At 40.3% G+C, this 25,465-nt stretch overlaps 1 protein-coding gene across 3 annotated transcripts; it reads left to right on the top strand.

Moving 5' to 3' along the window:
- The first annotated feature begins 425 nt into the window (after positions 1 to 425).
- Positions 426 to 24,309, top strand: parga (poly (ADP-ribose) glycohydrolase a). 3 transcript variants are annotated; one of them, XM_018671876.2, is made up of 18 exons: positions 426 to 604; positions 1,303 to 1,368; positions 1,573 to 2,238; positions 2,382 to 2,514; positions 3,139 to 3,261; positions 3,375 to 3,455; positions 3,768 to 3,842; positions 7,404 to 7,496; positions 8,746 to 8,900; positions 12,176 to 12,255; positions 12,375 to 12,435; positions 13,000 to 13,075; positions 15,220 to 15,367; positions 19,845 to 19,923; positions 20,084 to 20,192; positions 20,775 to 20,880; positions 22,171 to 22,299; positions 23,058 to 24,309. In XM_018671876.2, the coding sequence occupies exons 2-18, from the start codon at positions 1,340 to 1,342 to the stop codon at positions 23,237 to 23,239; spliced, it is 2,325 nt and encodes a 774-aa protein (XP_018527392.1). In that variant the 5' UTR covers positions 426 to 604; positions 1,303 to 1,339; the 3' UTR covers positions 23,240 to 24,309. The 3 variants fall into 3 exon arrangements, with proteins under 3 accessions (XP_018527392.1, XP_018527391.1, XP_050932529.1); XM_018671875.2 differs by having other exon boundaries at positions 1,306 to 1,368; XM_051076572.1 differs by lacking the exons at positions 426 to 604; positions 1,303 to 1,368; positions 1,573 to 2,238 and having other exon boundaries at positions 2,380 to 2,514; positions 3,143 to 3,261.
- Positions 24,310 to 25,465: the final 1,156 nt, after the last annotated feature.

A 25,465-nucleotide genomic window follows, 5' to 3' on the forward strand; every position in this document is an offset into this window, starting at 1 on the left:
TGTGATTTCCAGGTTTGGTAAGCTATCTAAAGAGGCAATTTGTGTTATCACTAGTAGGCAATTTGGGTGGGGGAGAAGAGGGTGTCATTCCCCTTGTGAGCAAAAATTACAATTAAAATGATTGTTTGTTTGTTTTGTTTGACCAGTAGCCAAAACCCCACAGATGTCCAGTTAACTGTCATAGAAAAGAAGAGAAACTGGCAAAAGTGTTAGTCGTGGCAAATATTTATATTGCATTTTTGCTGATATACATATATTAGAAACTTAAATGATATACTGTTGCTACCCCCAACTTTTGATCACTGTTTAGTATACACTATCTTGGTCTCCTTAAGGATTGCGCGACAGTAAACTGCTTTTCAACCGAGTTGCTAGGATACCAACTCCCGACCCCTTCTCTTTTCCCGAACAGCACGTTATGATTGGTCACTATATTCCTGCCGTCAAGGCGAAGCAGCTGCAACAATGAAGTGGAAGTAAACCAGCAACTGGACGATAATATTAAGAGTGATATGTGGTCTGGAAAGGAATACTTTCATGTACAAATAAATATATAATTATGTAATATATCTAACAGAAGTCTTACACAAAGAAGGGCATGCGTGTAAGTTGTATCTCTTTGTTATAATGGAGATAGCACTGCTAGCTTGACCAGGCTGAATTACGTTGGTGCTATCTACAATCATCGAAGCGAAAAGCTAACATTTAGATTTGTAGCCAGTCAAAGCTAAGTTAGCTCAAGATTACTTCTTGTTTTTTTACCTGCAAGATCTGTTTCCATCAAGGCTGTAAGCCAAACAGATCCCTCGGAAAATGTACTGTGCCTTCAATAGCCGAGTAACAATTTATACCGTGAAGGTAATGTCAGTAGTAACCTATGAGGGTGGTTAGTCAGCTAGCTCGCTGTAGCTTTGTGAAACCTGCCAGCAGCAGCTTTTCTTCACGGTGTGCTGGCTGTCGAGCGCGTGTTTGTGCAAAAACAATCTGAAACCTAAGGCAAGAGGCTGAAACCAAAGTTTAAGCCACTGTGTCTGAATGCCTTCAACTGTGATCCGCCCAGAGCTGAGCTGAGCAAGCGGACCAAACAAAGTCCAAAAACACCTCCTGAAGTTTTACTGCCTGTCTTTACCAAAGCACCGAGTGCAGCCTCCGTCCAAGACCAGACATAAACAAAACTTTATATTTGGCTGTGGAAGTCCAGAGACATTAGAAGGAGGACAGTGTGTTTCGATATCTTAATGGACGTGTATGAACTTATCAAACATGTCGCAGGTTTTCAACATCTGAATTTTCTCTCTCAAGCAGCTATTGTTGATGCATCTCGTCTAACCTGTTAAAGATGGATGAAACAATGGATTCTCAAAAGAGGTGAGCCAGTCATATGGTTGTTAGGAGTTTGTGTCCTTGGGCTTTTCATTGAGGTTTCCAAGTAAAGTAAGAAATAAGAAAAGAGAATACTTGTTAAGCAGAGGAGGTACTGAGTGCACTGTGCGAAAAGGGAGTATAATGATTTCATAAAGTTAGACTTTGAAGACAGTTTGCTAATGTTGTTCTTCTTTGGTTCTGCTGCAGTGTGACTGCTGAAGTCAACTCGGAGGGTTTGAAGAATGATGCTCTTCAAACAAACTTAACAGATGGAAAAGATGAACTCTTTTGTGGACTGCAAAAGCATGATTCCACAAAAGACTCTGACCCAACAGAGAACAGACAAGATGACATGGCATCTCAGAGTTCAATGGACTGTGGGTCTGCAGGTGGGCTGGAGGAATCTGACCCTGCTGGCAGCAGAAGTAATGCAGCCCAAACACACTGCTCTAACGGACAGAAATCTAAGAGGCCCAGTTCACCTGGTCCCCACCCTGTTAAAACAACCTGTGTTGATGCACACTCTTCAAATCCCAAACTCACCCTCTTTCTTAGCCCCAGGAAAGGTGTAAGCACACCCAGTGATGTGGAGATGCTGAGTCCTGACAGTCCCATCTGTAAAACCATGCTCATCAACGATTCTGCAGACAAGGATCATGATGGCAGTGCTTGTGCAGAGGACTCTGGCTTTGCTAAGGGTCAGGTAGTGGCATCTCAGCAATTTGTCAACAACTCTGACTCTGGAAGTTCGGCCAAAGAAAAATCCCATTTGGTTACCATGGGAACTGAGTATGCTGAGGTAGCAGAGTGCAGTGGCTCATCGAATATGAGCCAGGACTTAATTAGAAGTCAGCCAGGTGCCATTTTCGAAAGGTACATGTTCACCTCTCTGCACCACTTTCTGTCTTTTACGATAAGTGAATCACCTTTTCTTTTGTTTCCTACCTCCACTATACTTACAGTGTCCTTCAGCAATAGTGTGCTATACTGACTTGTTCTGTTTTTGTTTTATATAGTGTTTCATTTCCATTGCATGTCACGGACAAAAGATGGCTTGGGACACCCATAGATGAACTGAATAGAATGCCCCAATGTGCCCCCCCTCTGTCTCACCTGAAAGCAGTGCCTAATCACACTGTCACAGTCAGGGTGAGTCAACAGCCACATGTTTTCAGGAATACTGCTGTTATGAAAAGATTGTGAATGCAGGTTTGACAGGGTATTGTGTGGATGAGCCACATTTGGTGTTTTAATATGTAAAAAGAACAGAGGGAAAAGAGGTAAAGGGAGTGTAAAAAAGGCTGTTTAGATACAGACAGTGGGAATGAGGATGAGGGAGACAGTGCTGGGCAGGGTGAAGTCATCTTCCATGATCCCCTCAGGGCCTCTTGTCAGTAAAGCTCCAATCAGACTGTGTCCTTCACGGCTAGTCCCACAGGAATAGTGTCAGTGATGGTGCGTAGCTACTTCTTGTTCTAACTATCTACTTGTTCTGCCATCTTTGCTAGACTCTGCCCATCAGTCCCTAAATCACAATAATGGTATTTGATTTTTAATTACTGTTTTAAGAAAATCATATCTTTACGAACAGGACAGCATTTAGTTTTTTACTCAGACAGCAAAGGAACATATGACTAAAACAAGAGTCAAGCTTGTATCCTCATCTGTTTGTTCAGCCAAAGTGACTGACTTCTTAATTTCACAATATCTACTTTGTAAAAGTATTGCAGCACATATTTTGTTCACCCCTCCCATTTCATTTCCCTGTTACAGACAGATCTCCTAAGAGAGGGAGAAGTCCCTGTCCCATATCCCTCCAAGTTCAAAGATGCGTGGGATGATGTGTCAGTGAAGATGCCCTGCTCTGAGAAGAACCTGTTTCCTATGGAGACTGAGGTAAACTAGTTGTAGCTGCACCACAGCTTTTTAGCAAACCACACTAATGTACTTCAACAAGATTAGTTATTGTGGGAACATTGTAGTAAGACGTCAGTTGTTGTGCCATATAGGATGGAGGTGGAGTCCAAAGTCGGTGGGACCTGATACACACTGCCCTGCAGGGAGGGTTCAAAAGTTCTCTGGATGTGAGGGTAAGACAACTCTGCTCAGCTGGACTGGGACTGAATTTGGTGAACATACTCTATATCCACACGAAGATTGATCTGTCTCATGCATTATTCCAATAGAACTCCCACAGCAGTTTCAAATATACAAGACCTGTTCCACAAACAACCACATGGTGGCAGACTTTGCATCAGTTATAATTGGTTGTATCACATATCAGAAGAAGTCTTTAAATTCTATATTTTTGTTTGCATTAAAAATGTTAATGTTGCAGCCAGTTTTATAGTAAAATTACTCTTCTGTTCTATGAATGAATAATTCATAATTCTCCTCTTCAGGATGCAATATTAAGATACAACACAACACACGCAAAGAAATGGGACTTCACTGCCCTGAACCTTCTTTGCACAGAGGTAAGCTGTCCAAAACTTGAATTGGACCTGTACACAAGATTAAGCAGGGAGATTAAAGTAACTTCCCTACAGCATACTGACCACACTTATATATTTATACATTTCTTTGATGAACATGGAGCATAGTAAATTTGAATCCAATTCTTTGAGTGGGAAATTTGAGTTTTTTTAAATTATTATTATTATGAATTTGAGTTTTATATGTAACAGCCTTTCATATTTGTAATTTAAGAATTGACATATAAATAAACATCAGTGAAATGCAGTCAGCTGTAGCCCCTGTGAACTCTCCCTTTTAGAGATCAGCAGCATTTATTTATCTCAAAATAATTAACTATGTCTTTAAAATATAGTCGATGAAGAATGAAGTTACAGTGAGGGGAGTCTGCTCTCCTTTGTTTGGCTGCAAGCCCATCAGAGTGCGTCGTCCCCTCCCATTACCTGGCAGTCTCTTAGGAGCAAATATGCATCATACTGTTAGGACAGATGAGCGCAGAGCATGACGGCAGCAGCTGTTGCAGGTGAACCAGGGGAATGTCTGTCTTTCTTTCTGTCTCCTTCCTCCTTCCTTCCTTTTAACACTCCTTATCTTCCGTTCAGACAGTTAGAGATTGTAATTACATACCTGTTGTTAGAGAAACTTAGGTGGGATGAATATTTACCATCTCTCTTTGTTATGAGATTACTTATTATAACAATTTTATGACTTTAGGATTTTAGGATTTAATTCCAAATAATCAATCCTTTTGTGGAAATTCCCTCCTGAATTGTTGTGGATACAGTATTAGTAGTACTGCCTGTCTACTGAAAGTGTATGTTCTTGGAAATGAGTCTACATATAGACTCTTTTATCACCCAAAGTGACCATAAAAAAGATGGCAGTCAATGAATAGATATCAAATCAAATTCATCTTGAAGCATAATCTGGTTATCTGCATTTAGTAAATCAAGTAATTTGATGTCTTGGTTAGAGGCAAAAACAAGATCATTATTCTAATGGACCTCTTACAATTAAGTAGGAACATTTGATACTTATTATGGTCCAGTCAGGTTGATATTTGAACCCAACATCCGTCCATTCTCATTAATGATTACTCAGCTAAATTCAGACAATTCCAAAATGCTTTTTTCCCCCTCCTCTCTGAAATAATTTCTCAGAGTAATGCAGAGATCTCTTTAGATCAATATTCACCCAAGCCTTTTTATAGCTCAGTCCCATTTAATTAAAAAGACCCATTAAATCTGTGAGGATGTTAAGCAAAGCCAACAAGAAAGTGGCCCTTCCAGGAGTCTACTGCGTCAGCAGCTCCAACTGCCCATTCACTGCTCAGAGCGCAGTATTTCCTCCCCATTTCTTCATGGGGAAGAGGCAAGTCACGATTTGAGTGCCTGTGAACGGAATCCATCATTTTATTATCAGTGCTATTATTGGCAAAAGGGAATAGATATGTAGATACATAGATACAGAATGCCCGCTGGTTGCTGGTGATTTGCTGTTGTTTTAATTTCTGTCCGTTGATGGATGCAGTGTGAGGGGACATTTGCAAACACTGGAGCAGGAATGATTAACAGCTGCCATTCCATAGCAGACATGCACCATCCAAAGTAATTTATCTTTCACACACAGTCTAATGTAGTAAAGAATCACATGGACTGAGTTTTCAGCCATTCGCTGGTGGGCTATCTAAATGGATTTAAAATTGTCAGAATACATTGTACTGCCTCTCTGCTCACACCTTTAAAAAATTGACTTCTCTTTTACAGCAGTTTGTGGAGAGTTTGAATCCTAACTGTTGTGCTCCTCAGCCAAGAACACTTAATTAGATTGGGAGCGACATTTGTGCAGCACTGGGGTAATTGTCGAGGGGTACATTGCCCTTGTGCCAATGATTGACACTCTGCTCAACATGTAATAGCCATAGAGGAAAATAAGGGTTATACAAATTAGGGCTTGTCTGTAAATTGTCTTAGTGCTTCTCCCCTGCCAAATGAAACTGTCAGTGTGTCGCTTCCTGATGAATGTCTGAGCAGGAAAGCAGTCCAGGAGTATGTACAGCTGATGTTCCAGTAGTACATGAACACTCAGCTGCAACATACTCTGTCCCTTTCACTTTTGTGCTTTGTCGCTTGTTTTGCTTCTGTCTCTCTCTCTGTCTTTTATAAAGTGTTGAGAATTTGTTTAGAAGACCTCTGAATAAAAACAAAGACATGCTTAGGTTGAGCTGCCAGGAAATGAAAAGAACTTGTAAAGACCAGAATGGATGGAAGATCAGAATGTAATCAATCATTTGCCTACGCAGCAGTAAATCTGTCCTGCTGGAGCTCAGTCTATCATATGTATTGATGTGAAAGGTATAGTTTGTGTGTGCAGCCCAACCCATGTGTTACAGCTGTGACCGGCTACTGTAGCTGTGGAGAGGCTGGGGGAATCATCTTTCTACCCTCATCCTGCTGCATCACCAGCTACCATCTATTAGTCCCACAGGAGCACTTTATGATGTCTGCCAGCTCATTACTTCTGACAGCATTTAGTCAGACCTGCTCTGCAGCCATATAAATGCCCCTGGCCGAATCACCCACCAAAGACTTCCTGGTGAAAATCAAGCCACCCTGCCACTCTGTCCACAATTGGTCATTTGCATTTGCTCCAGAAGGTCCATTTAATCAGAGCAAGCTCCCCCAGCTTACCTTGATAGAATAAGGAAAGTGATTGATGACTGTGACATTCGAAGCCAATACACTCATAAGTGATTGCGTTGTAAATCTGGGTCTATGATGGAATAACTGGGTGTTTATTTTAGAGGGAATTGCAGATGGATGCTGAGCTAAGCTATAGGCTGAAGTATGGATGCCTCCGCTGTTGCGGACTCGGTCCTAGATTGATGGTAGATTCCTCTGAAACAGGTTCTGTGTAGTGAGTAGCTCTGCAGCAATTCTGTTTCCCTTTTTCACCACAGAAGTGTTGAGATTATTGATATCTGAGGAGTGGGAGTTCTCCCTATAACAACAATAAACCTGTGTTGCCATCACTGACCCTGAGTTTTCTTGTTGGATATGAGAGGACTTTCCTTAGATATTGGTTACTGGTATTGGGTTATAACCTCAGACTCACTGTTTAACTGTTATTACAGTATTTAAACTTTTCATCAAATAGTTGGTTGTTCCACATGTATTTCAAGGCCTTTCTATCTCTTTGTCTTAACAAGACAATTATAAACCCTAAAATAAATCATTGAGCAGTTAAAGGTAAAAAATAAGGTATCACTGAACCCACTGATTTTACAGAAAATAAGAGTAATGTAAATGTAAAAACAAACAAAAATGTCCAATTTTTTATGTGATTGTGACTGTGAATTTTTGTGGAATTTACCTTTAACTGAACATTTTGGATTGGAAAAATTAATGATGTTACAAATCAGCATGTCACTTCAGATCTCATCAGTCATCCTGACTGCCGGCTCTGAGTAACTGCCTGCTTAACTAGGCAGTCAGCTCCACAGAGATATCCATTTAACAATAGTTCTGCCTGTTTATCTCTTTTTTTCCCCTCCTTCTCTGCAGTGTCTTGAGCATTGCGAGGTACAGCACCTGTTTGAGGTCATTTTACCTGCCATGGTCAACCTGGCACTCAGCGCTCCTCGTCTCTGCACGATGGTAAGTGTTCTTCACCATTTTTGAATATGAAGTGTTTGTCTAAGGGGTTTGTGGGAGTTATGTGATGAGGTCACCCGTGTTAAGGTACATAGGGGGAAGGACGTACGTGTTTGCAGTCAGCAGGAAAGAGAGGAAGAGGGTTAGAAGGCACATGTTGTACAGGATCAGCTTATGAGTTACAACTAGTAGGTAATGAGTGCCCCGTTTTGGCCCACATCAAGAAGTGCTTCATTAGAAAGGAGGACTGACAGAGGAGAGGTCTGTCTCATGTCCTGTCATTCAGCTGGTGTGTTATGCTTGTACATTTGAGAAAATTCTTACTTTTTGCATTCTGTGCTCCACTAAGCTGGAACTGGTTATGAATTTTAAAATTCAGGCTATTCCGTTGGCCTTCCACACTTACTGTTTTCTCCTCTGAGCAGTATATTTGGGGAAACAGGGTTTTAAATCAACCCCATCAAATCTCAGAGGCCCTCTCTTTTATTCACATTAAATGGAGCTGATCCACGTCAGATCTTTTAAATGTCATCCCCATTCATCTTCATTTTTGTTCTCTGTCTTCAATTACAACAATGTAAGAATTCCAAGATTGGTATTTTTGTAATCTACTTATCTATTTCTGAGTCTACAGTTTGATTTAATAAAATTAATTCAGCTCTTACTCTGGGCAGAATGGGGAAATCCCTCTAGTTGTTGTTAGAGACAGAAACCACAGGCACAGCATCAAGAATACTTTAAGGACTACTAGAGGAGGGAATTTCTGGTACAGATTTCACCTCAGAATTATTTGTAGCACTTGGATAATGAAGCTCTCTGACTCCGCTTTGTTTTGCAGTATTAAGCATCAAGGCTGTTTACGTGTGTGTTATTAGAGCTGGTATTGATCTGCTAACTGGGCAGCCTTGGGAGGCTCTTTAGCCCTAATCAGTGAAGATAGATGGGCCTTGTGCGTCTGACTGAACGAACCTGGGGGAGAGCAAGAAAACCAGGACCTTAATTACTACCACCCATTTACCTAATGGAACTCTCCTTGTCTCTTCTGCTTGCTCGATTGCTAAACTAATTATCTACTCCCATTAGCCGTCAGACCTACAGTATCGCGCCCACATAACCTTGTATGTTTCTTCAGAATCTGTCCTTGTGTCTCTACATCTGAAATTCTGAACCCCTGTCCATGAGCGTTTATTCTGATCTGTGTTTTGATTGCGATTTCAGTCTCTCTTTTTTTCTCCTTTCTTTCTTTTTTTAGCCAATTCCCCTGCTGAAGTCAAGGGTGAACCATTCCCTGACTCTGTCTCAGGAGCAAATAGCCTGTCTTCTGGCCAACGCCTTCTTTTGCACATTCCCCCGACGCAACTCCCGCAAGTCAGAGTACTGCAATTATCCCGAGATCAACTTCTACAGGTAAAAAGAAACTTGAGAGACACAAAACAGAGATCAGTAGCTCACTAGGTAATTGAGTGAGCTGTGGTTGTTAGTATTTTATTCACAAAATTAAATTTGCCCCCTGAGTCCTTTGCTCAGTCCCTTTGTAAGCCATTACTTTAAGCAGGAATAGATCTTAGCAGACTCAGATATTGATCCAAAGTTACCCTCATTGGTCTATCTGCTTCAAGAAGTAAGCTTACTATGCTGTCAAACAGGAGTGTGATTGATATCTCTTCTAGTTGTCAATGAGTGGAACCTGTTGACCAAGTTTTATTAGAATTAAAACAGGGTCAGGCTTTCTCCTAACTTTTTATGTGGTTGTATTGTTATATTGTTGCTGTCCAAAGCAATCTGGTTGGATTTTGATTGAGTGGCTCAGTTTTCAGTGATTCAGAGAAAAGTAAACTGATTTCCATAAGGGGGCACTACTGCCTTGAAAACACCTAATAAATGTATTCTGTATTTTTACATGGGTTATACCTTTTTTAGTAAGCATCCTGTAAATCCAGTGTGGCATTTACATTTATTTTTTTAACTTGTGGCGTCACATTTGTTTTTTGTTTGAGAGCAAATTTACAGTTGTGCTATAACAGTGTGTGGTTGTAACTGCCCTTGTCACCTAAAAGACATGAGGTTGGGATTGTGGGCAGAAAATCTTTTTGCTCCATGTCTCTGTTATGTCTTTTTGTGTGGGAGAGAGATTCAGAGGTCGGAGTGTTAAATTGGTGTTCTCTGGTTCTACCTACACAGAACCAGTGGTCTGTTAAGAAAGCCTTGGATAGCTAATTGAAACAAATAGTTCTGATAGTGTTGTAAAGTTCACACCTTTCCTAAGGTGTCACCTTAGAGTGATGCATGAATGTAGTCTGGTTCATGCATGTAGGAGCAATTGCTGTCACACTGTTGTGTCTGAAGTACACAACCTTCTGGTGTAACATGTGCAGACAGCAGCAGAACGTTGGGGAATATCACACTTATGTTGTTTGTCTTCAAATTTTTCTGGATTATGTATTTGTTAATGAGCTTCAGTTGTTCTCTTGTTGCTGTTATTTATCATGTTTTGTTGTTTCTGCTCAAGGCATTTGATAAGATGACTCTCAGCAGACGTCTTAATTGAATCTGGTGGGAATTTTTTGGACAATAACATCCTCATGCATTTTTGCCTCTGCTGATAATGTCTAGAAAGTTGAGATGTTTACAGGTTAGGTGAGGTTGGTAACAGAGTTGTGATGAGATTTCGTTACCAGCTCTATTACTGTATTTATGTGCTGTAGGCACCTCTGTATACACTGGACATAGTCCAGATTTCACCTCAATTCAATTTCCCTGTATTTCTTTGAGGCACTGTCTCTTCATTAGTGATATGTGTAATAACTTCCGGTGTTGTTGCCTGGCATACTGGAGATGTTGGTTTGGTAATACTTTATTGTGATAGTACTCTTTGCAGAACATGAAGGCTAGGTTTAGTACTATATAATTTTGATATTCCCTGCAATCTGCATGGGCCCTAACTGCTATTCAGAGTCTAATTAGCCATCTGCTCTTCCTTGGGGGTTGAGCAGTATTATTTTATGAATCCCAGGGACAGTCATATTGATTATCTGTGATTTGATCCACATTCTCTCCTTTAACTCCCACATTTTATCTGAACCACAATCGTACTCTCACAATCAGTCATCTGTTTGCATGGTATCTGCCAAAAATCAATCAGTGGCAGGCTAAGTGAAGAGGCCTCTGTAATAATGTAAGCATTGATTCCAGTTGCAGGGATGGATGTTTCAGACCTATGCCAGCACTTGGTTGCAGGCACTTGGGCCCGCCTTAACTATTAGCATGCCTGCCTGCAGCGAAATACAGGAAGGAGCAAGAGGAGAAAAAAAGTTCTGGTGTTTCTGAGAAGATGAGACAAGACAAGACAACCAGTGCAGTCTAAAATGGGCCCTGGATCGTTACCGGCCCTCCTCATCCCCCCCTTAATAGAGGGAGTGTCCGTCACTTTGCTTATCGGCTACAGTAGCGCTCTGTCTTGGGCAAGCGGAGCAGCAAGCAATCTGCTGATTGCTGTTTTGGCAGAACTGTCAAGGTTTGTCCTCTGTTAAGTGATGGATAGATTTGAGGGGGAGGAAAGAAGGCAGGAGACTTATCTCTTTAGCTTGTGTTCTCCTCTGTTTGAGAAGAAAATGACATAGGAGACCAGTTTAACAATTTAGTCAACAATGAAGGCTCATTACTAAGAAATAAATGCTCCTTTTTTTGTTTGTTTGTTTGTGCATTCGGTGACCAGGCGATGGCCTATCTCATTTAGAAGAAAATAGCCTAATTGGTGATGGTGAAACTGTCAGAAACCTTGTCTCCAATTATTAATGTGACTATTCTTGAAAAAGAAAATTGCTGCAATATATTTTGTAACTATATCCTTCTTAATTTGTTGCCCTCCTGTCGTCAGCAGGTATGATTTGTGGCTATACCGGAAATCTCATTCTCATCCTCCTGTGTTTCACTTACACTGTCTCATAGGCAGGTTGTCTAGGTACATTATGTCAAATTGACACTGACTGACTGGGAATTTTGGGAAGGTTCGCAAAGCATGAGTAAGGCACTGTGTAAAGAATACAAATACATTTAGTATGCAAGAATTGTCTGTAAAAAATAGCTTTCTTCCCTCACTTAAGAGCCTTTAGTGCATTGCCTTTTTCATTTCATTTATCCCCTCTGTTTTTCTTTCTTTACTGGTCTGGGCAGAAAGCGGTAGGAGGGAAAGATGAATGCTGAACTGTGATTAGTCATCAGCTTAGGTCGCTTTTAATGGAGAGAGAGTACCAGTATGGGGTGATTTAAGCTGTCCGCCCAACATGCTCTCTCCTTCTCTCTCTCTCTCTCCCTTCCTCCACCCTAGTTTTTATGGTAGCGCTGAAGAACTGAAACAGGGCCTCAGGCAGTGCCATTGTATGAAGGATGGAGGTAGATGGGAGCGACATCGTGCCAGTTTGAAAGCCTGACCTCACTCATGTCATGCCGTAACATGGTTGTTCAGTGAGCTATAGATAATGACTTGAGTGAAATATTAGTACCTCTCATTGGCTAAAATGTAACATATAATTTTATTTAATACCCCAAAATTATATATTTTTAGTCAGATTTTAGCATTTTCTGTTGTCAGAGACTCAAGACTATCACATGTATGATTTAAAGTCACTACTTTGCAAAAATCTCCTTTGTGAGCTCAAATTCCCATTTGCTTTCTGTTTCAGGTTATTTGAAGGTCCTTCACCAAGAAAAATTGAGAAATTGAAAACTCTGCTGTGTTACTTCAGGAGAGTTACACAGACCAGTAAGCATTAAAAAACTTCCCAGATGATGTTGTAGCAATTATTTCTCTTTAATGCTCTCAATGTTTTTCTGTTGTTCATGATTTTTTGATTCTATTTTTTTTCTCTCTTGTTTTTCAAGGGCCCAAGGGTCTTGTTACATTCACAAGACAGACGCTGAACAATCCTCCAAACTGGGAGAGGTAATATTCTCTATTCTACTATGTTATGAATTGAATGATTAAATGAAGTTTGAAGTGAATTTAAAATAAATTTGGATTTTTGTAATAACCCACACACAGTAATCCATCTTAAAGCTGATTTCATCTCCATAAGGTGACAAATATCAAATGATGCCATGTTTTGGGTCAGTAAATAGTCCTCTCATATCTACACGCAAGGCTGAGGTGTCAGTTTATATTCCATCACCACAGCAGTTAAAAGCTTACCAGTAAGTCAACATGAGGATGTTTTCACAGCAGAAAGTTCCCCATTTCCTTTATGTTCATTCATGCCCACTAGTTCAGAAAATATGAATTCATTTAGGACACTTATTGTAAGGACCTCACATCAGACCTAGAGCAATTTCTTTTCAGCCTCTTGAATTTTTCCCTACTTCATACAGTACACACTTTGCTAAATGCCCTGTTTTAGGACAAGGGGAATTTTTCCACTTTATCATGTTATGTGGCTGTTTATTCCATGCATGCTGTGAATGCTACTTTGCTGGAATGAATAACTGAGTTTTGAAATGTTTTTTTGTCAAGCTGTCAGACTCAGCTGACACGCCTGCATATCACTTGTGAGGGGACAATTGAAGATGATGGATACGGGATGCTGCAGGTAGGAATTCCTTTACATTTTTGCACTTAATGCCAAGTACAGCTACTTATTCCGCAAGGCATAATAAAAATCTGCACACCTTGCTGTCACTACTCCCCAGTCACTATAAAAGCCTTCTCTAAATTTTAAATTAAACAGTGGTGCCACAAATTTAATTAACTAATCAATATTGTTGGCTTAGATGCCAGATTTGATGTACCATGTCTGTTTTGCACTTGTTGGTGTGACCTGACAAACATGTCTCTGACCATCACCATGTCTTTCCCGTAGCTTTTAAAGGCAAAGAGACTCTAATGCTTGTCTGAGTAGTGGTCCACTACCTTCAGCTCAAAATCGGTTGTGTAATTTCTTTGCCTGTCTATGAGGGCTATTGGTTGTCTATCTGTTAGCACTGATTCACCCCATCTCCTTACTCCCCTAAGTGTTCCAGGGTGGGTTATGTATTTTTTTCCCCTTGTTGACAGCTGATGTATACACTTGAGTAGCTCAGAGAGGCAAGGGTGGAGGAGCGGACCCTGGGGTGGGGGATGAAGGAGAAGGAGGGGCATGGAGAAAAAGATGAAAAGGGTGAGCCATCTCACTGTGGCGACCCAGTGGGCCAGGAGTCCTGCGGGCGGATTGATGGCTACCTCAGTGGGCTGGGCACTGGCTGTGTGTTGAGTTTTCGATAGGGCAGAGTGGGCTGTCATTCTGTCAGGAGGTGAGATTGAAGGGTGAGGGGGGATGAGGTTAGGGGTGAGCCAGGGAAGGGGGGGTGGAGTTGAGCAACTGGTTAGAAAACATACACATGCACATACAAACACACCCGCTGTCATACAGATTGACGAAGCTGTGGGCCAGTGAGCAGAACCCTCACCCCTGACAGGCTGTTTGAATAGCAGCATTGTGATTAAATGGGCTCTCCTCTTATCCATGCCACAAAAACAAGGAGCGGGCTTGCATGGCATGAAGCTCCAGTATCACATCAAAATATTTCCTACACTGAAACAGCAGTCCCAGAAATAACTACAAGCTGCTATATTTCTCCAGTGATCTCATTAATCATTTTGGGTTTGTATCTCAGTCCATTTATTAAAGTTACATAACTAACACAAACTTAACTAACATGACATATAGTCTGCAGCCACACTAGCAGCTATGTGAGGCTGTACTTAGCTGATTAATTATGCAGGTATTTGGTCATAAACCAAAGAATTGGATATATGAAACGTTTGACTTTTGATGATGGTGTAAGATGAAGAGTCCAGGGGTCGGCAACATGATTACAGTTTAACCATATGCCATCCTGGTGTTGGCTCTTGTAGAAAAGTCATCAGGATTCATTGTCTTAGAGCCACCAAGGTCTATAAAACATTTAGTTAAAAAAATTTAGGGACATGGTGTGATTTGGATAGATATTGTACAGTAATAATGTTTGTTGGAATCATAATTACACCACTGCAGGGTTAGGGTCAAGTCTCAGAGTTTAAGGCTTCAAAACCAATGTGTTTCAGCATAATACTTTTATTAGGGATCAAGTTGCCCCATCTGGTTTGTTAGATTGTTATCATTCTACCTTCCCAATCAGATTAAAGAATGTCAAATACTGACAATAATTAAAGTGCCCCCTTCTTGTTTAAAAAAAGGTTGTGATGTTTCCCTGTGGATTAATACTAAATAGTGAGCTCCCACAGGGAATGCCGGGAATGCCAGACTTACTACTCTCTATGTATAAAAATAGGGGAGGTCTGTACACATTCATGCAGATTTTGCATTAATGCCCTGTTCAACATTAATGTAGATTTTATTGGTATTTAACCATTGTTAAGAGATTTCTTGTGTTTTGTTTTGCTACAATTTCCTGATTTGATTATTTCCAAGCAGGAAGCATTGTTATGATCCTTAGACATCTATCTGTATTAAATGACCACAGTGGGTGCAAGATAATAATGAGATACTAATGGAGTCATTTGTTCAACTAATGAGAGTGACAGTAGCTAAGGCTAACTGTTCTTCTCAAGTGCATTCAATGGACAGGGCAAAGGGCAACATATTAATATCATTTAGTCACAGTATGTTTTGTTGTCAATATATGTTCACATTGTAATTGAGGGATTGTGCCATTTTTGGTTAACTCTTACATTTACTTTCTTTTATTTCATTAGGTGGACTTTGCAAATAGGTTTGTAGGTGGAGGAGTAACAGGACATGGACTGGTCCAGGAAGAAATCAGGTTCCTCATCAACCCTGAACTCATTGTCTCTCGCCTCTTTACTGAAGCTTTGGAATACAATGAATGCCTCATCATCATAGGTACGTAGTCGCTCACTCTCATCATCTGTTTTGTAAAGCATTAAGTACTGCCCCATAAACAGACTTTTTTTTTTATTATTTTAACCCTGTTCTCCATGTCTCAAATATACTTCTTTAAACTGACTCAATCTGTTCCTTCATCCTTTTTGGTTTCACTGTCTTCTCTCCATCCATAGATTGAAAAGTGGGATAAACCAGAACAGAACATGTCCACACAACATGAAACAACATAAAACATATAATAATATAAGAACAAACACATTATAAGAGATTAATAAATGATCATTTAAATAAATAACCACATAACAATATGAATGTATTAAGGTAAGTCAAGAACAAAAATCATGTACAATGTACAACAAAATAAAAATTACCGCACAGGTAGCAGTTTCTATGGTAACTGAAGCAATAACAGTGATGTTGGACACAGTCCAAACTGTAAGTGCTTGGACAGTTACACATTGTTTTGTTCTTTGGGCTCTGTACTTGTGCACATTCAGTATGCCTCAGCTTTAATTTGAGAATGTTTACATCAATATAGAAAGAACTGTGTGGGAGATATAGCCATTTTAAGGCACTGAGCCCAATTTTTAATGGTTCAAAAGTAAATTGATAAACATGAAGTCAACTGAAATGTAATATTTGGTGAGAGATTATTTGGAGTCAGTCACTGCCTGAAGTCTTTGACCCATAGATATCCACAGATTCTTTGTACCTTCCCTGGTGATGCTCTCTCAGGCCTTCATTTACTTAGACCTTGGACTATAAGTTGGTCCCTTTTTTCAAAGAAATTGCTGGTTTGCAGGACCAGGGGATATGCTCCAAATGTATTTTTATCACAGTGCTGAGCACAGGAAAGCTTGTTGTTGATCCAGTCTAAATGTTTGTGGACTGTGGCCATGTCATATGGGGTGTGGTTGTCAATGTTAAGTGATGTGGCTGGAGTGAGATTTGTGTCCATACTCTCTGCAATAAGTCAAACTGCATTCTCAGTGAATGGTCTCTGTTGAAATTGTGCCTACTCATCAGTTCTGTTTGTGATTTCATAGACAGAATGTCTTTGTGAAGATGACATATGAATGAATAGTGTCTGGTTTGGTGACCCCAGGATTGCCTCTCTTGCTTTTCCAAAATCATATGGGCTGTTTGCAACTGCATATGAAACAGATGGGTTGAGAGTTAGCACCTCCTTTTGTTCTGAAGCAGTGGTACTCTCCCAGGAAAAGGAGACTAAAGGCCAGTTGTTAAATGTTCCCACCTTCTTGAGGTGCTGGAGGTCACGATTAGGCAGAAGGAATCTGGCCTACCTTGTTTATCCTCCTAACATTGCATCTAGAACCCAGATAAACAGCAGGAAATGGATTGATGGATTATTATTTATAACTTTCGCCTGTTTGTTTCTGTTCATGGCACCAAAATTCCCATAACAGACTTACAGAAAAAAGTAATGGTACTCTCAGAGGCATCTTTGTGGTATCTCCCACACATGTGCATTCATACACACAGAATTGTCCTCATACTGAAGGTGGATATGAGGACAGGTTATTTATAGGTTTCCACCCAGTTAAGACTTCCTGTGATATGGTGCCTATTAGTGCACAAGGTGCAGGGAACGGAGTCATTGTAGAACAGACAGACAGTGTGCAATTGATGCCATGGTATTTTTTAAATGACATTTACTTACCTGTTAGCACCTTATGGATCAATACTTACAGAAAACCAATGTATTTGGGTTATATAAAGCCAAGAGAGAGTATCTAGCTCTATATATATTTTCTACCAACCTTTATTCCTTTATATTGCTAGTTTTTTTTACTTTCTTCTCCCTCATATATAAACCACACACATCCATGTAACACAGGGTAAACTGGTCTTTTCTCTGTGTCTGAGTTATTCTCTGCCATTCATTGAGCCCTGTGTGTTTATTGTGCTCCATTCATTTCTTTTCCCGTTCTTCCATTCGGTTCGAAGGTAAATCCATTGCATTGATTCACTCGGGACTGCCCAGTTATCCTTCATTTCTCCCCAGCAGAATTGCTCTATTTTTCAACCTCCAACTCACTCTGCTTCGGTCAACCTGTCTAAGTGTTCTGCCCTCTCACTCCCCCCCCTCTTCTGTCCATCCTACCATTTTCCTTCCTCTCGGCTGTACCTCAGCCACTGCTGATCATAATTAAAAACAAACACAGGTTACAATCAAGCAGGATTTAAATTTGCCTTCAGTATTTTGGTTCACAGTGTCATTGAATTGCACTGCTCCCTCACCACATTTTAAAATGGACTTAATTGATGAATTAGTAAATTGATTTATTCCCATGTCATATTTATTTTAATGCCACTTCATCTCGTTGGCATAGCAAAACAAATATTTAACATCCACTTATCCTGTTTTGGTGTTTATATTTCACTGGGACATAAAATGGGCCTTCAGATTTTCCTTTGATGACACAAGAGTCATCATTATCCTGTTTGATAAATCCATCCTCTTGACATGAAGACATATATTATAACTTAGCTCTGTACAAATGGAAACTTAAGATAAATGCTGTTCTCAAATGTCTGTGCTTGATTGATTCTGTCTGTGGAGTCTCCCTGGTACTCAGGCCTAACAAGAAAGACACATGGACAAACAAAATATCAAGCAACAAGGAGTTTGCGTGGTCTGATGGGTACCCTTGGCACAATCTGCATCTACTACTTAACCTTGTTTGTTGCTTACAGGCTGGTTGTGAAGAGCAGAGTAGGAAAGGAAACCGGAACCCGGTGTTAGGGTTAGGGTTAGCAAACACAATCAGTGTAAAAATCAACCTCTGTCTCGTATAGTACCTTTCTCTCCAAGCATTGCCTGTTTTTTTGTTTTCGTTGTCTTCTTCAAAAATCCCATCCCTTGCAAGTCACCTTCAGTGGTTAGTCATCGCCCCCCTCCTTGCCTCCCATAATTCTGCCTCCCTCCTCCTCCTCTCCACTTAACTTTATTACATTTTGGACAGAAAGGAATTTATAGCCCAACTAAGGTCATTGCTCCACTAATGGAATGGGCCAGTTACGCCATAGATTCATTAAAACCTTGAGAATATTCCTTCCACGCATGCAGTGTTTCCTCTTTAAGTCTAGTCTCTGTTTCCAGACTTTTTTTTTTATCCGTCCCTCTTCCTGTCATTGTTCTTCTCTTCTGTATAGTTAATCATATTTCCTTCTCCTCGGAAGTGTCTTCCTGTGAGTCTTCCATTGCATTTGGATCTTAAACATCATATCAGTTTTTTGTCTATAGGCATTTTCAGATCGGAAGGTAGAGGTCCGCGATGCAATCTAGTGATGGAGGCCTGTTTGCCAGGATGCCGTCATGGGCGGTTGCCAGGATAAATAGGATCAAGGTGAAGGAGGAGGGAGAGGATTGATCTGTTGATAGAGAAAATGATAGGGGTATCCTGCTCTTTGACGTTAGGAGTCGCTGGTGTAGTAGAAAGAACTTCATTTGACTGGCTGGAGTTGCGCTGATGCAAGATGTTTAATATAAATGTTCTTTTTGCTCACTTAGCCAAGGCTTTACATAAAAACAATTGTTCGCCCACTTTTGCCGTCATTATTGGTTTATGTCCTGGCTCCACTTCAGGCCATTAGCATGAGTCATACTTGGACAAAGAAAAGCACTGAAAAAAAACCCCATCGTCATTCCTGCTTAGAATTCAGGTTTGTTTTACAGTTGCAGTATTGGTAAACTGTGTATGCTTGACGCTAAATCAAGTCAATTATAAGAAAGTAAAGGCAGTATTTTATTAGTGCTTTTCAAGAGATACTCTAAAGAAAGACATTTAGCATTGTTTTTGAAATACCTCTGAGCTTTTCTGGTTAGTGTGAAATCCTCCAGTCTGCTCTTACCTCTGCGGGTACATACAGTAGAACCTCAAAGGCTATGTTAATCACATGTTTAACGCCTGCTCTTCACTGAAGTGCTGTGTAACCACCTCATACCTAATGCATAATGTATGGAGCCTTTAATGGACATAATTTTCAGAATTGAGCTCAGCTGTATTTATAATGATGAATGATGAAATCTGTTGAGCTCTCACTCTGAGCTATAAAAGTTAGTTATAAAAAGTTATAAAAAGGCTACTGCATTGGTAACAAGGGTGCTTTACCCTGTCAGTTAATGAATGATAGACTTGTGTTTCATTTTTTTGCAAGTATTTTGCAAATATGGCCAAGGTTAACCTCTTCTGTTCTAACCATTTCTATCTTGTTATGGCTGAAAGCTTTTCATTTCAAAGCCCAAAGCGGATTACTTATTAAATCAATGGTCTTTATTTATGACAATCCAATACAAGCTGATACTGTGCACTCACATGGGGAGCACAGAAAGCACTAAATTTGATTTAAGAAATAAGGCGCTGAAACAGATTTAGGCCCACTGTGTGCTCTGACTGCTGAATACTGAGTAATGTGTCTCTTTTTCTTGACTTTCCTCCTCGTTCTGCAGGCACCGAACAGTACAGTAAATATTCTGGTTATGCCGAGAGTTATAAATGGAAGGACAGCTACAAGGATGAGACTCCCAGGTATTCTCACATGGTTTAGTTTTACATTTGGGGATTCCTCTTTTGATATTTTAAACCCCAAACCTTTAATTTGGTCAGAAAAAGTTGGGGGAATGATGAGAGGATCTTCCTAAGTCATCATCAGTCCCGTCCCTCTAATTTGCTTTTCTCTCATTTCCAGGGATGACTGGCAGAGACGATGTACAGAGATAGTAGCCATCGATGCTCTAAAATACAGGCACTTCTTAGAGCAGTTTCTCCCTGAGAAGATGACCAGAGAACTCAACAAGGTGAGCAAGAGATGTCCCTGCCTGTGCTTAAGAAAATATAATTAGCTTATGTACAATGTCACACATTCTCCAAACAACAAACTTGTTTCAGAAGATGTTAATGTCAGTAGTTGAGAGATAATGCTGGACATGACAGATATTATGCTGTTTGACTAAAAGCTTTTGGTAGTGACCCTTGACACAATGTCAGGTACCACCTGCAAAGATGTTAATCAAAGGCTCTGTGATCTGTAACACCATTGAATTTAGCTCAGGGCGACTGACAGCTTATGGGACTATGCTGCACAACACTTATTGATGGTAGTGATACTGTCATTTTTGACAGTTTTTTTCTTTTGAGGGATTATGCAGTATGCTTATGGTTCAGCCTGAGGCTTACAATTAAACATTCTTAATTGTGCTTTTTGATCTCCAGCTTGCATGAAACCCACCAATATGTAGACCTCACACAATCTTTACTTAATTTTAAGTTCTAATATATTGTGCGAAGAGATCATAGAAAAATATTGGGGAAAAAGTTTTCCCTTGTGTCTTTTTCTTCCTCACCTTCGCTTTCTCCTACTTCCTGTGCATCCATCCCAGGCGTACTGTGGATTCTTCCGAAACAACGCCAACAGCAAGCACCTCTCTGCAGTAGCCACAGGCAACTGGGGTTGTGGAGCTTTTGGTGGAGACACACGGCTCAAAGGTATCACAAACTGAACTAGAAACATGCATCCCAAATGGGGGAAAGAAGAGATTGTATGTAGCAACAAGTATGGAGAAATCAACAGTTTCATACATGAGAGCTGAAATCATACAGAAGTTTAACTCTGGATTCTCAAGTAGCTGCTAATTATCAGTAGCTCAGATAGCATCATCCATTTATCAGCACTAGTTGTCCCAGCCACTGAAGCCCCTGCTGAAGGACATTCAGCATTCATGCAGTATGGACTTTACGGCGCAGTCAGAGATGCTGGTGTCTCTCAAACGTCTCTGGTCAATTAGTAGCTCTCCCAGGGTGTCAGTCAACCGTTCCTTCCCTCCCTTTATTGATCAGCTGACACACATTTATGTTTTCCATTAAAAGGGCGATTGATTACAGGGAAGGTACGCCATAAATCCAGGCTGATGCAGGCCTCTGCTGGCTTACACAACATCACTCTTCATAAGCAGGGACTCCTTACTGTCCTCTTGAGTACGCCACGCTGCACATTTTTGCCAGATGTACTTCCAGACTCAATGTCAGACACATTTTCATTACCTTTAATTTTGTTCATACAACATCATACAACAGGTTACTGAAGGAGCATCTCCTGTTTTATACTTGGATTCGTGAAGTCTGTGCCAAAAACACATCTCTGTACTTAATTGTGAATGTTTTGAGAATAGAGCAACACTGGTATATTCATGTACAGTTTCATGTAGAACTGAAGGTGTTAATTTCCTCTGCGACGTGCTATGAATAGATCCACCGGACTTGACAAAGTCCCTGAGGATGATATTATCTTCCGGGGACCCCCTCCCATTAGCCTTGGAATTAGCATAGCTGGTATTTTTAGAAGGCAATAACTGTATTTTACATTAAAGTCCCGGCGCTGACTTGAGATGTGGTAGTTATATAAGACTAAGCTGTTATGTTGTTGTAAAGATTACAGACCTGTTGCAAATGATGGTTTGTTTTGTGTGTTCATTAATCTGAAATCAATATCCATTCCGTTAAATATTTAAAAGTCTTAAATCCTAATTTGCAAGGGCTAAAAGATTGAGTGCAGTTGATGAGGCTATGCTACCAGTGGTGGATTATTTACACTTCTAATACAAATTGCCCCTGTCACTCGTGTTCCTTTCTGCCAGAGGTTGCACCTTATCTACCTTATTGACCAATCAGTTAGTTATTTTCACTTACACATTTATGATTTCACTCTGAAGCTGAAGGATACTAATATATTATTGTTGCCTGAATTCCCTCTTAGCTTTCCCCCTCTCTCTTTTTCAGCACTGATTCAGTTGATGGCTGCAGCAGAGGCCGGGAGAGACGTGGCTTACTTCACATTTGGAGATGCTCAGCTTATGCGAGACGTTCACGAAATGCACACTTTCCTCACCGAGAGACAAGTCACCGTCGGTAAGACCTGCTTGCCCAAAAACAAATATCTTAAGTATTTTTGTGGCGGGAGTTGGATATTTCTGGCCATGGTGCAGTCACGCAGCTATTATCTCGTCAGCCCTGCCTCTCTTACAATATATTACATAATGAACAGGAATGGTGATGATATCAGCCACTGTTTAGATTGCTGGGCCCTTGAGGCTCGTACAGCACATGGAGGTTGTCCTTGTTGGCGTCATTACTGGGACAGTACGCATAAATAACAGAACGCAGTCCATCTGTATGTTAAGTTATTCCACCTTATAGGCCATCTCCGTTCTTCAGCCCATCCATTCAGCCTCAGCCGCAGAGTGGATTACTGCCTGAGCTGACCCCAGCCTCTCCCCTCCCCCTCTTTTCATTTTTCTTCCGCTGACATTTATTGAAGCCTTTCAGAGAAATTCCCCTCTAGCCATCCATTTCCTAAAGTGGGGCTACAGAGAAAAAGCTCATGGCTTGTGTGCTTGTGTATGTGCGCTTGATTTATAAATGAGCACACCACACTTTCATATTTTTTTGTGGGCTTTTTTTTGTTCTCTTACAGTTTTGGCCTCTCTTGCTTGTTCTTTGACTCTCCGCCCGTTTGTCCTTTTTGTCTACTTCTCTCAAATCTTGTTTTATCTCCCTCCATATTTCTTCCTTCTCTTGACTCCTGCACCACCCTCTCTCTCCATCTCTCATCCTTTCTCTACCCCCCCCCCGCCCCCCTCTCCACCACCCTGCTTTTTTCTTCCCAGGACGGTTATACACTCTTTTGAACCAGTACTCGAGTGTGGTGTGTAAGAACTGCCGCACGACTCGACCTGATGTCAGCCTCTACAGTTTCATCTACGAGAAGGTCTCTTCCCCCGTGACCACTGACGCCTCGGATTCTGCAAAGGATTCTGGGATGTCGCCTGTAACGTCAGACTTTCATTAACACGGGGACAGCTGCAGCTTGACTTCCCTTCTCCAGTCTCTTTGTGTAACAGAGACTCCAGGTTCAAAAACCTCAATGTGCTCTCAGTCTTGTGCTTACAATCACTTTTCTCTCTCACACACACTCCCTTTAAGTTTGTGATCCCAACACACAAACTATCAAAACACAGTTTTGCCTTTTTCACCGGTGGTATTATAGGAGCCTTGTAGTCCACCACTGAATGTGGTGAAATGTTTCAGAGACTTATAGCAATAGTAAATCCTGGTTGCTGTTAGGACTTTCTCTAGACTAAATGTGATGTGGAATTCTTTTGTTTTTACTTACTAATTACAAATATGGCCAAATAGTCATCATATGCATGGTTGTGGACACTTTTCACTATTGATAATCCAGGACATGATAATCCTCCCTGGTTATCTTGTCTTATATTGTGTTTACTACTTCTTTTTGGATGAGTTGTCTTCTCTATTTACCATACCCAGGCTGTGGTGAGGTTCCTGAATGCAGAGAGATGATGAGATGCCGTACTGTAGTCTATGCATGGGGTAACATTTATTTATCAAATACTCTTCAGATATATGCTGCTCTTTTATATCCTCTTAGGATGTGGAAGTTCAACACACATATTGTCCGTAAAGGCTTATATTAATACAAGTGAAAATGATTAATAAAATGGTTACTGGTATGAGAATTATCTAAAAGAAACAGATATTTATGGTCATTGTCAACTTAGACCATTGATTCTATTCTGAGTAACATAATCATTTTCACATATATTCCATGTTAAGAACAGTATTGATACTGTATTTACACATAAATGGGGGAGCAGATAAAGAAAGAATTGCACGCAAAATATTATTTTTCTTAATGTTTGTACTCAACATTTACTTTGGGGACGTGATATGTTTTTTATTATTTACTGTATTTCTCGATTGACAGTTTGGGTTCTATTTAATGATGGATTCATAAACAGGTATAAGGCTGTAAATGTATTGCATAGTACTGTAGGTTTTTAGTTGTACTCTTTTTATTATAATTTCTTAATTAAAATATATCCTGTTAAAATTCTATTTCTCAGCTCAAATCAATGTGATACTGTGTTACTGATTAATGACCGAAGGATCAGCACAATACAAGCAAAAAACATTCAGATCATGTCAAGAAGCTGTTCTGCAGTATTCTCAGTATGTAGTTCCTTTACATCTGGTTAATTTAATTATTCATAGATCATCTAGAAATAACAAATTTTATTGCAGGAGTGTTGCCTTCATCATTTCTTTTTTTATGCATTTATTTGTAAATGTCTTGGCACCACAGATTTGTCACTTAATTTAATGAAATCATACATTATTTAATCATTTGAAATGTGATTGATTTTTCTGATAGCATGCGTACCAAGGGGCTGTCAGACAAATTTAATTCCACCTCCAAACATGCTTTATTAGATGAATTAGGGTTCCTAAATAGCCTCATGACGTGGACTTCCATAAATGGTGTGTAGGCTTGGCTTGAGTAAGTGGATTACACATTATCTGCTTCTCCCGCTCTTTGTACCGAGCCTGGCACTGACCAAATGAGCTGTGGACTTGTGTACACAGTCAATTTGGTTTGGCAGACCAAACTGTAGATGGCTGCTGAGAGCCTGGGTCACCTGGACATTAACTTTATTTAGGTTACTGATGCCTCCTGGATTAAATCAAACATTTATACTGGACACTGACTGAATGTGCCAGGAATATCCTACAAATGAATAACTAAAGTCAAAAACAATGATGTATTTAGACAGTTTTTAGCTTTTGCTCGTCAAAAACAATTTCACCATAAATAGGAGGTTGGAGAATAGTCACTTGTTTAATCTCCCCCCATACACAAGAAATGTCTCAAACACCAAACGGCTGGTCCAGTCTTGTCCCATACAGTGATGTGATTATTCTAAACAGGATGTAATTTAACACCGAGCCCCCGTTACCCAGCAGCACAGGTCTTTTCATCGATGAACACTATTAATAAAACGCCAGAAAGCAACTGGTCTTCACTCCATCTCTGTCAGGCAGTAACACCACTACAACAAAATGGCATTTCAGTTCATAATTGCCTGACCCTGCATTCTCCAGGTCAGCTGGAGAGCAGCACTAAACACAAATGCAAATAATGAAGAACTCTGTGGATTGTTATGGAGCGAAAACATAACAAATATATTGCTGCTGTGGGTGAAAACACATAGTT

The sequence above is a fragment of the Lates calcarifer genome, linkage group LG16_LG22 (assembly GCF_001640805.2).
Source record: "Lates calcarifer isolate ASB-BC8 linkage group LG16_LG22, TLL_Latcal_v3, whole genome shotgun sequence".
NCBI lineage: Eukaryota > Metazoa > Chordata > Actinopteri > Centropomidae > Lates > Lates calcarifer.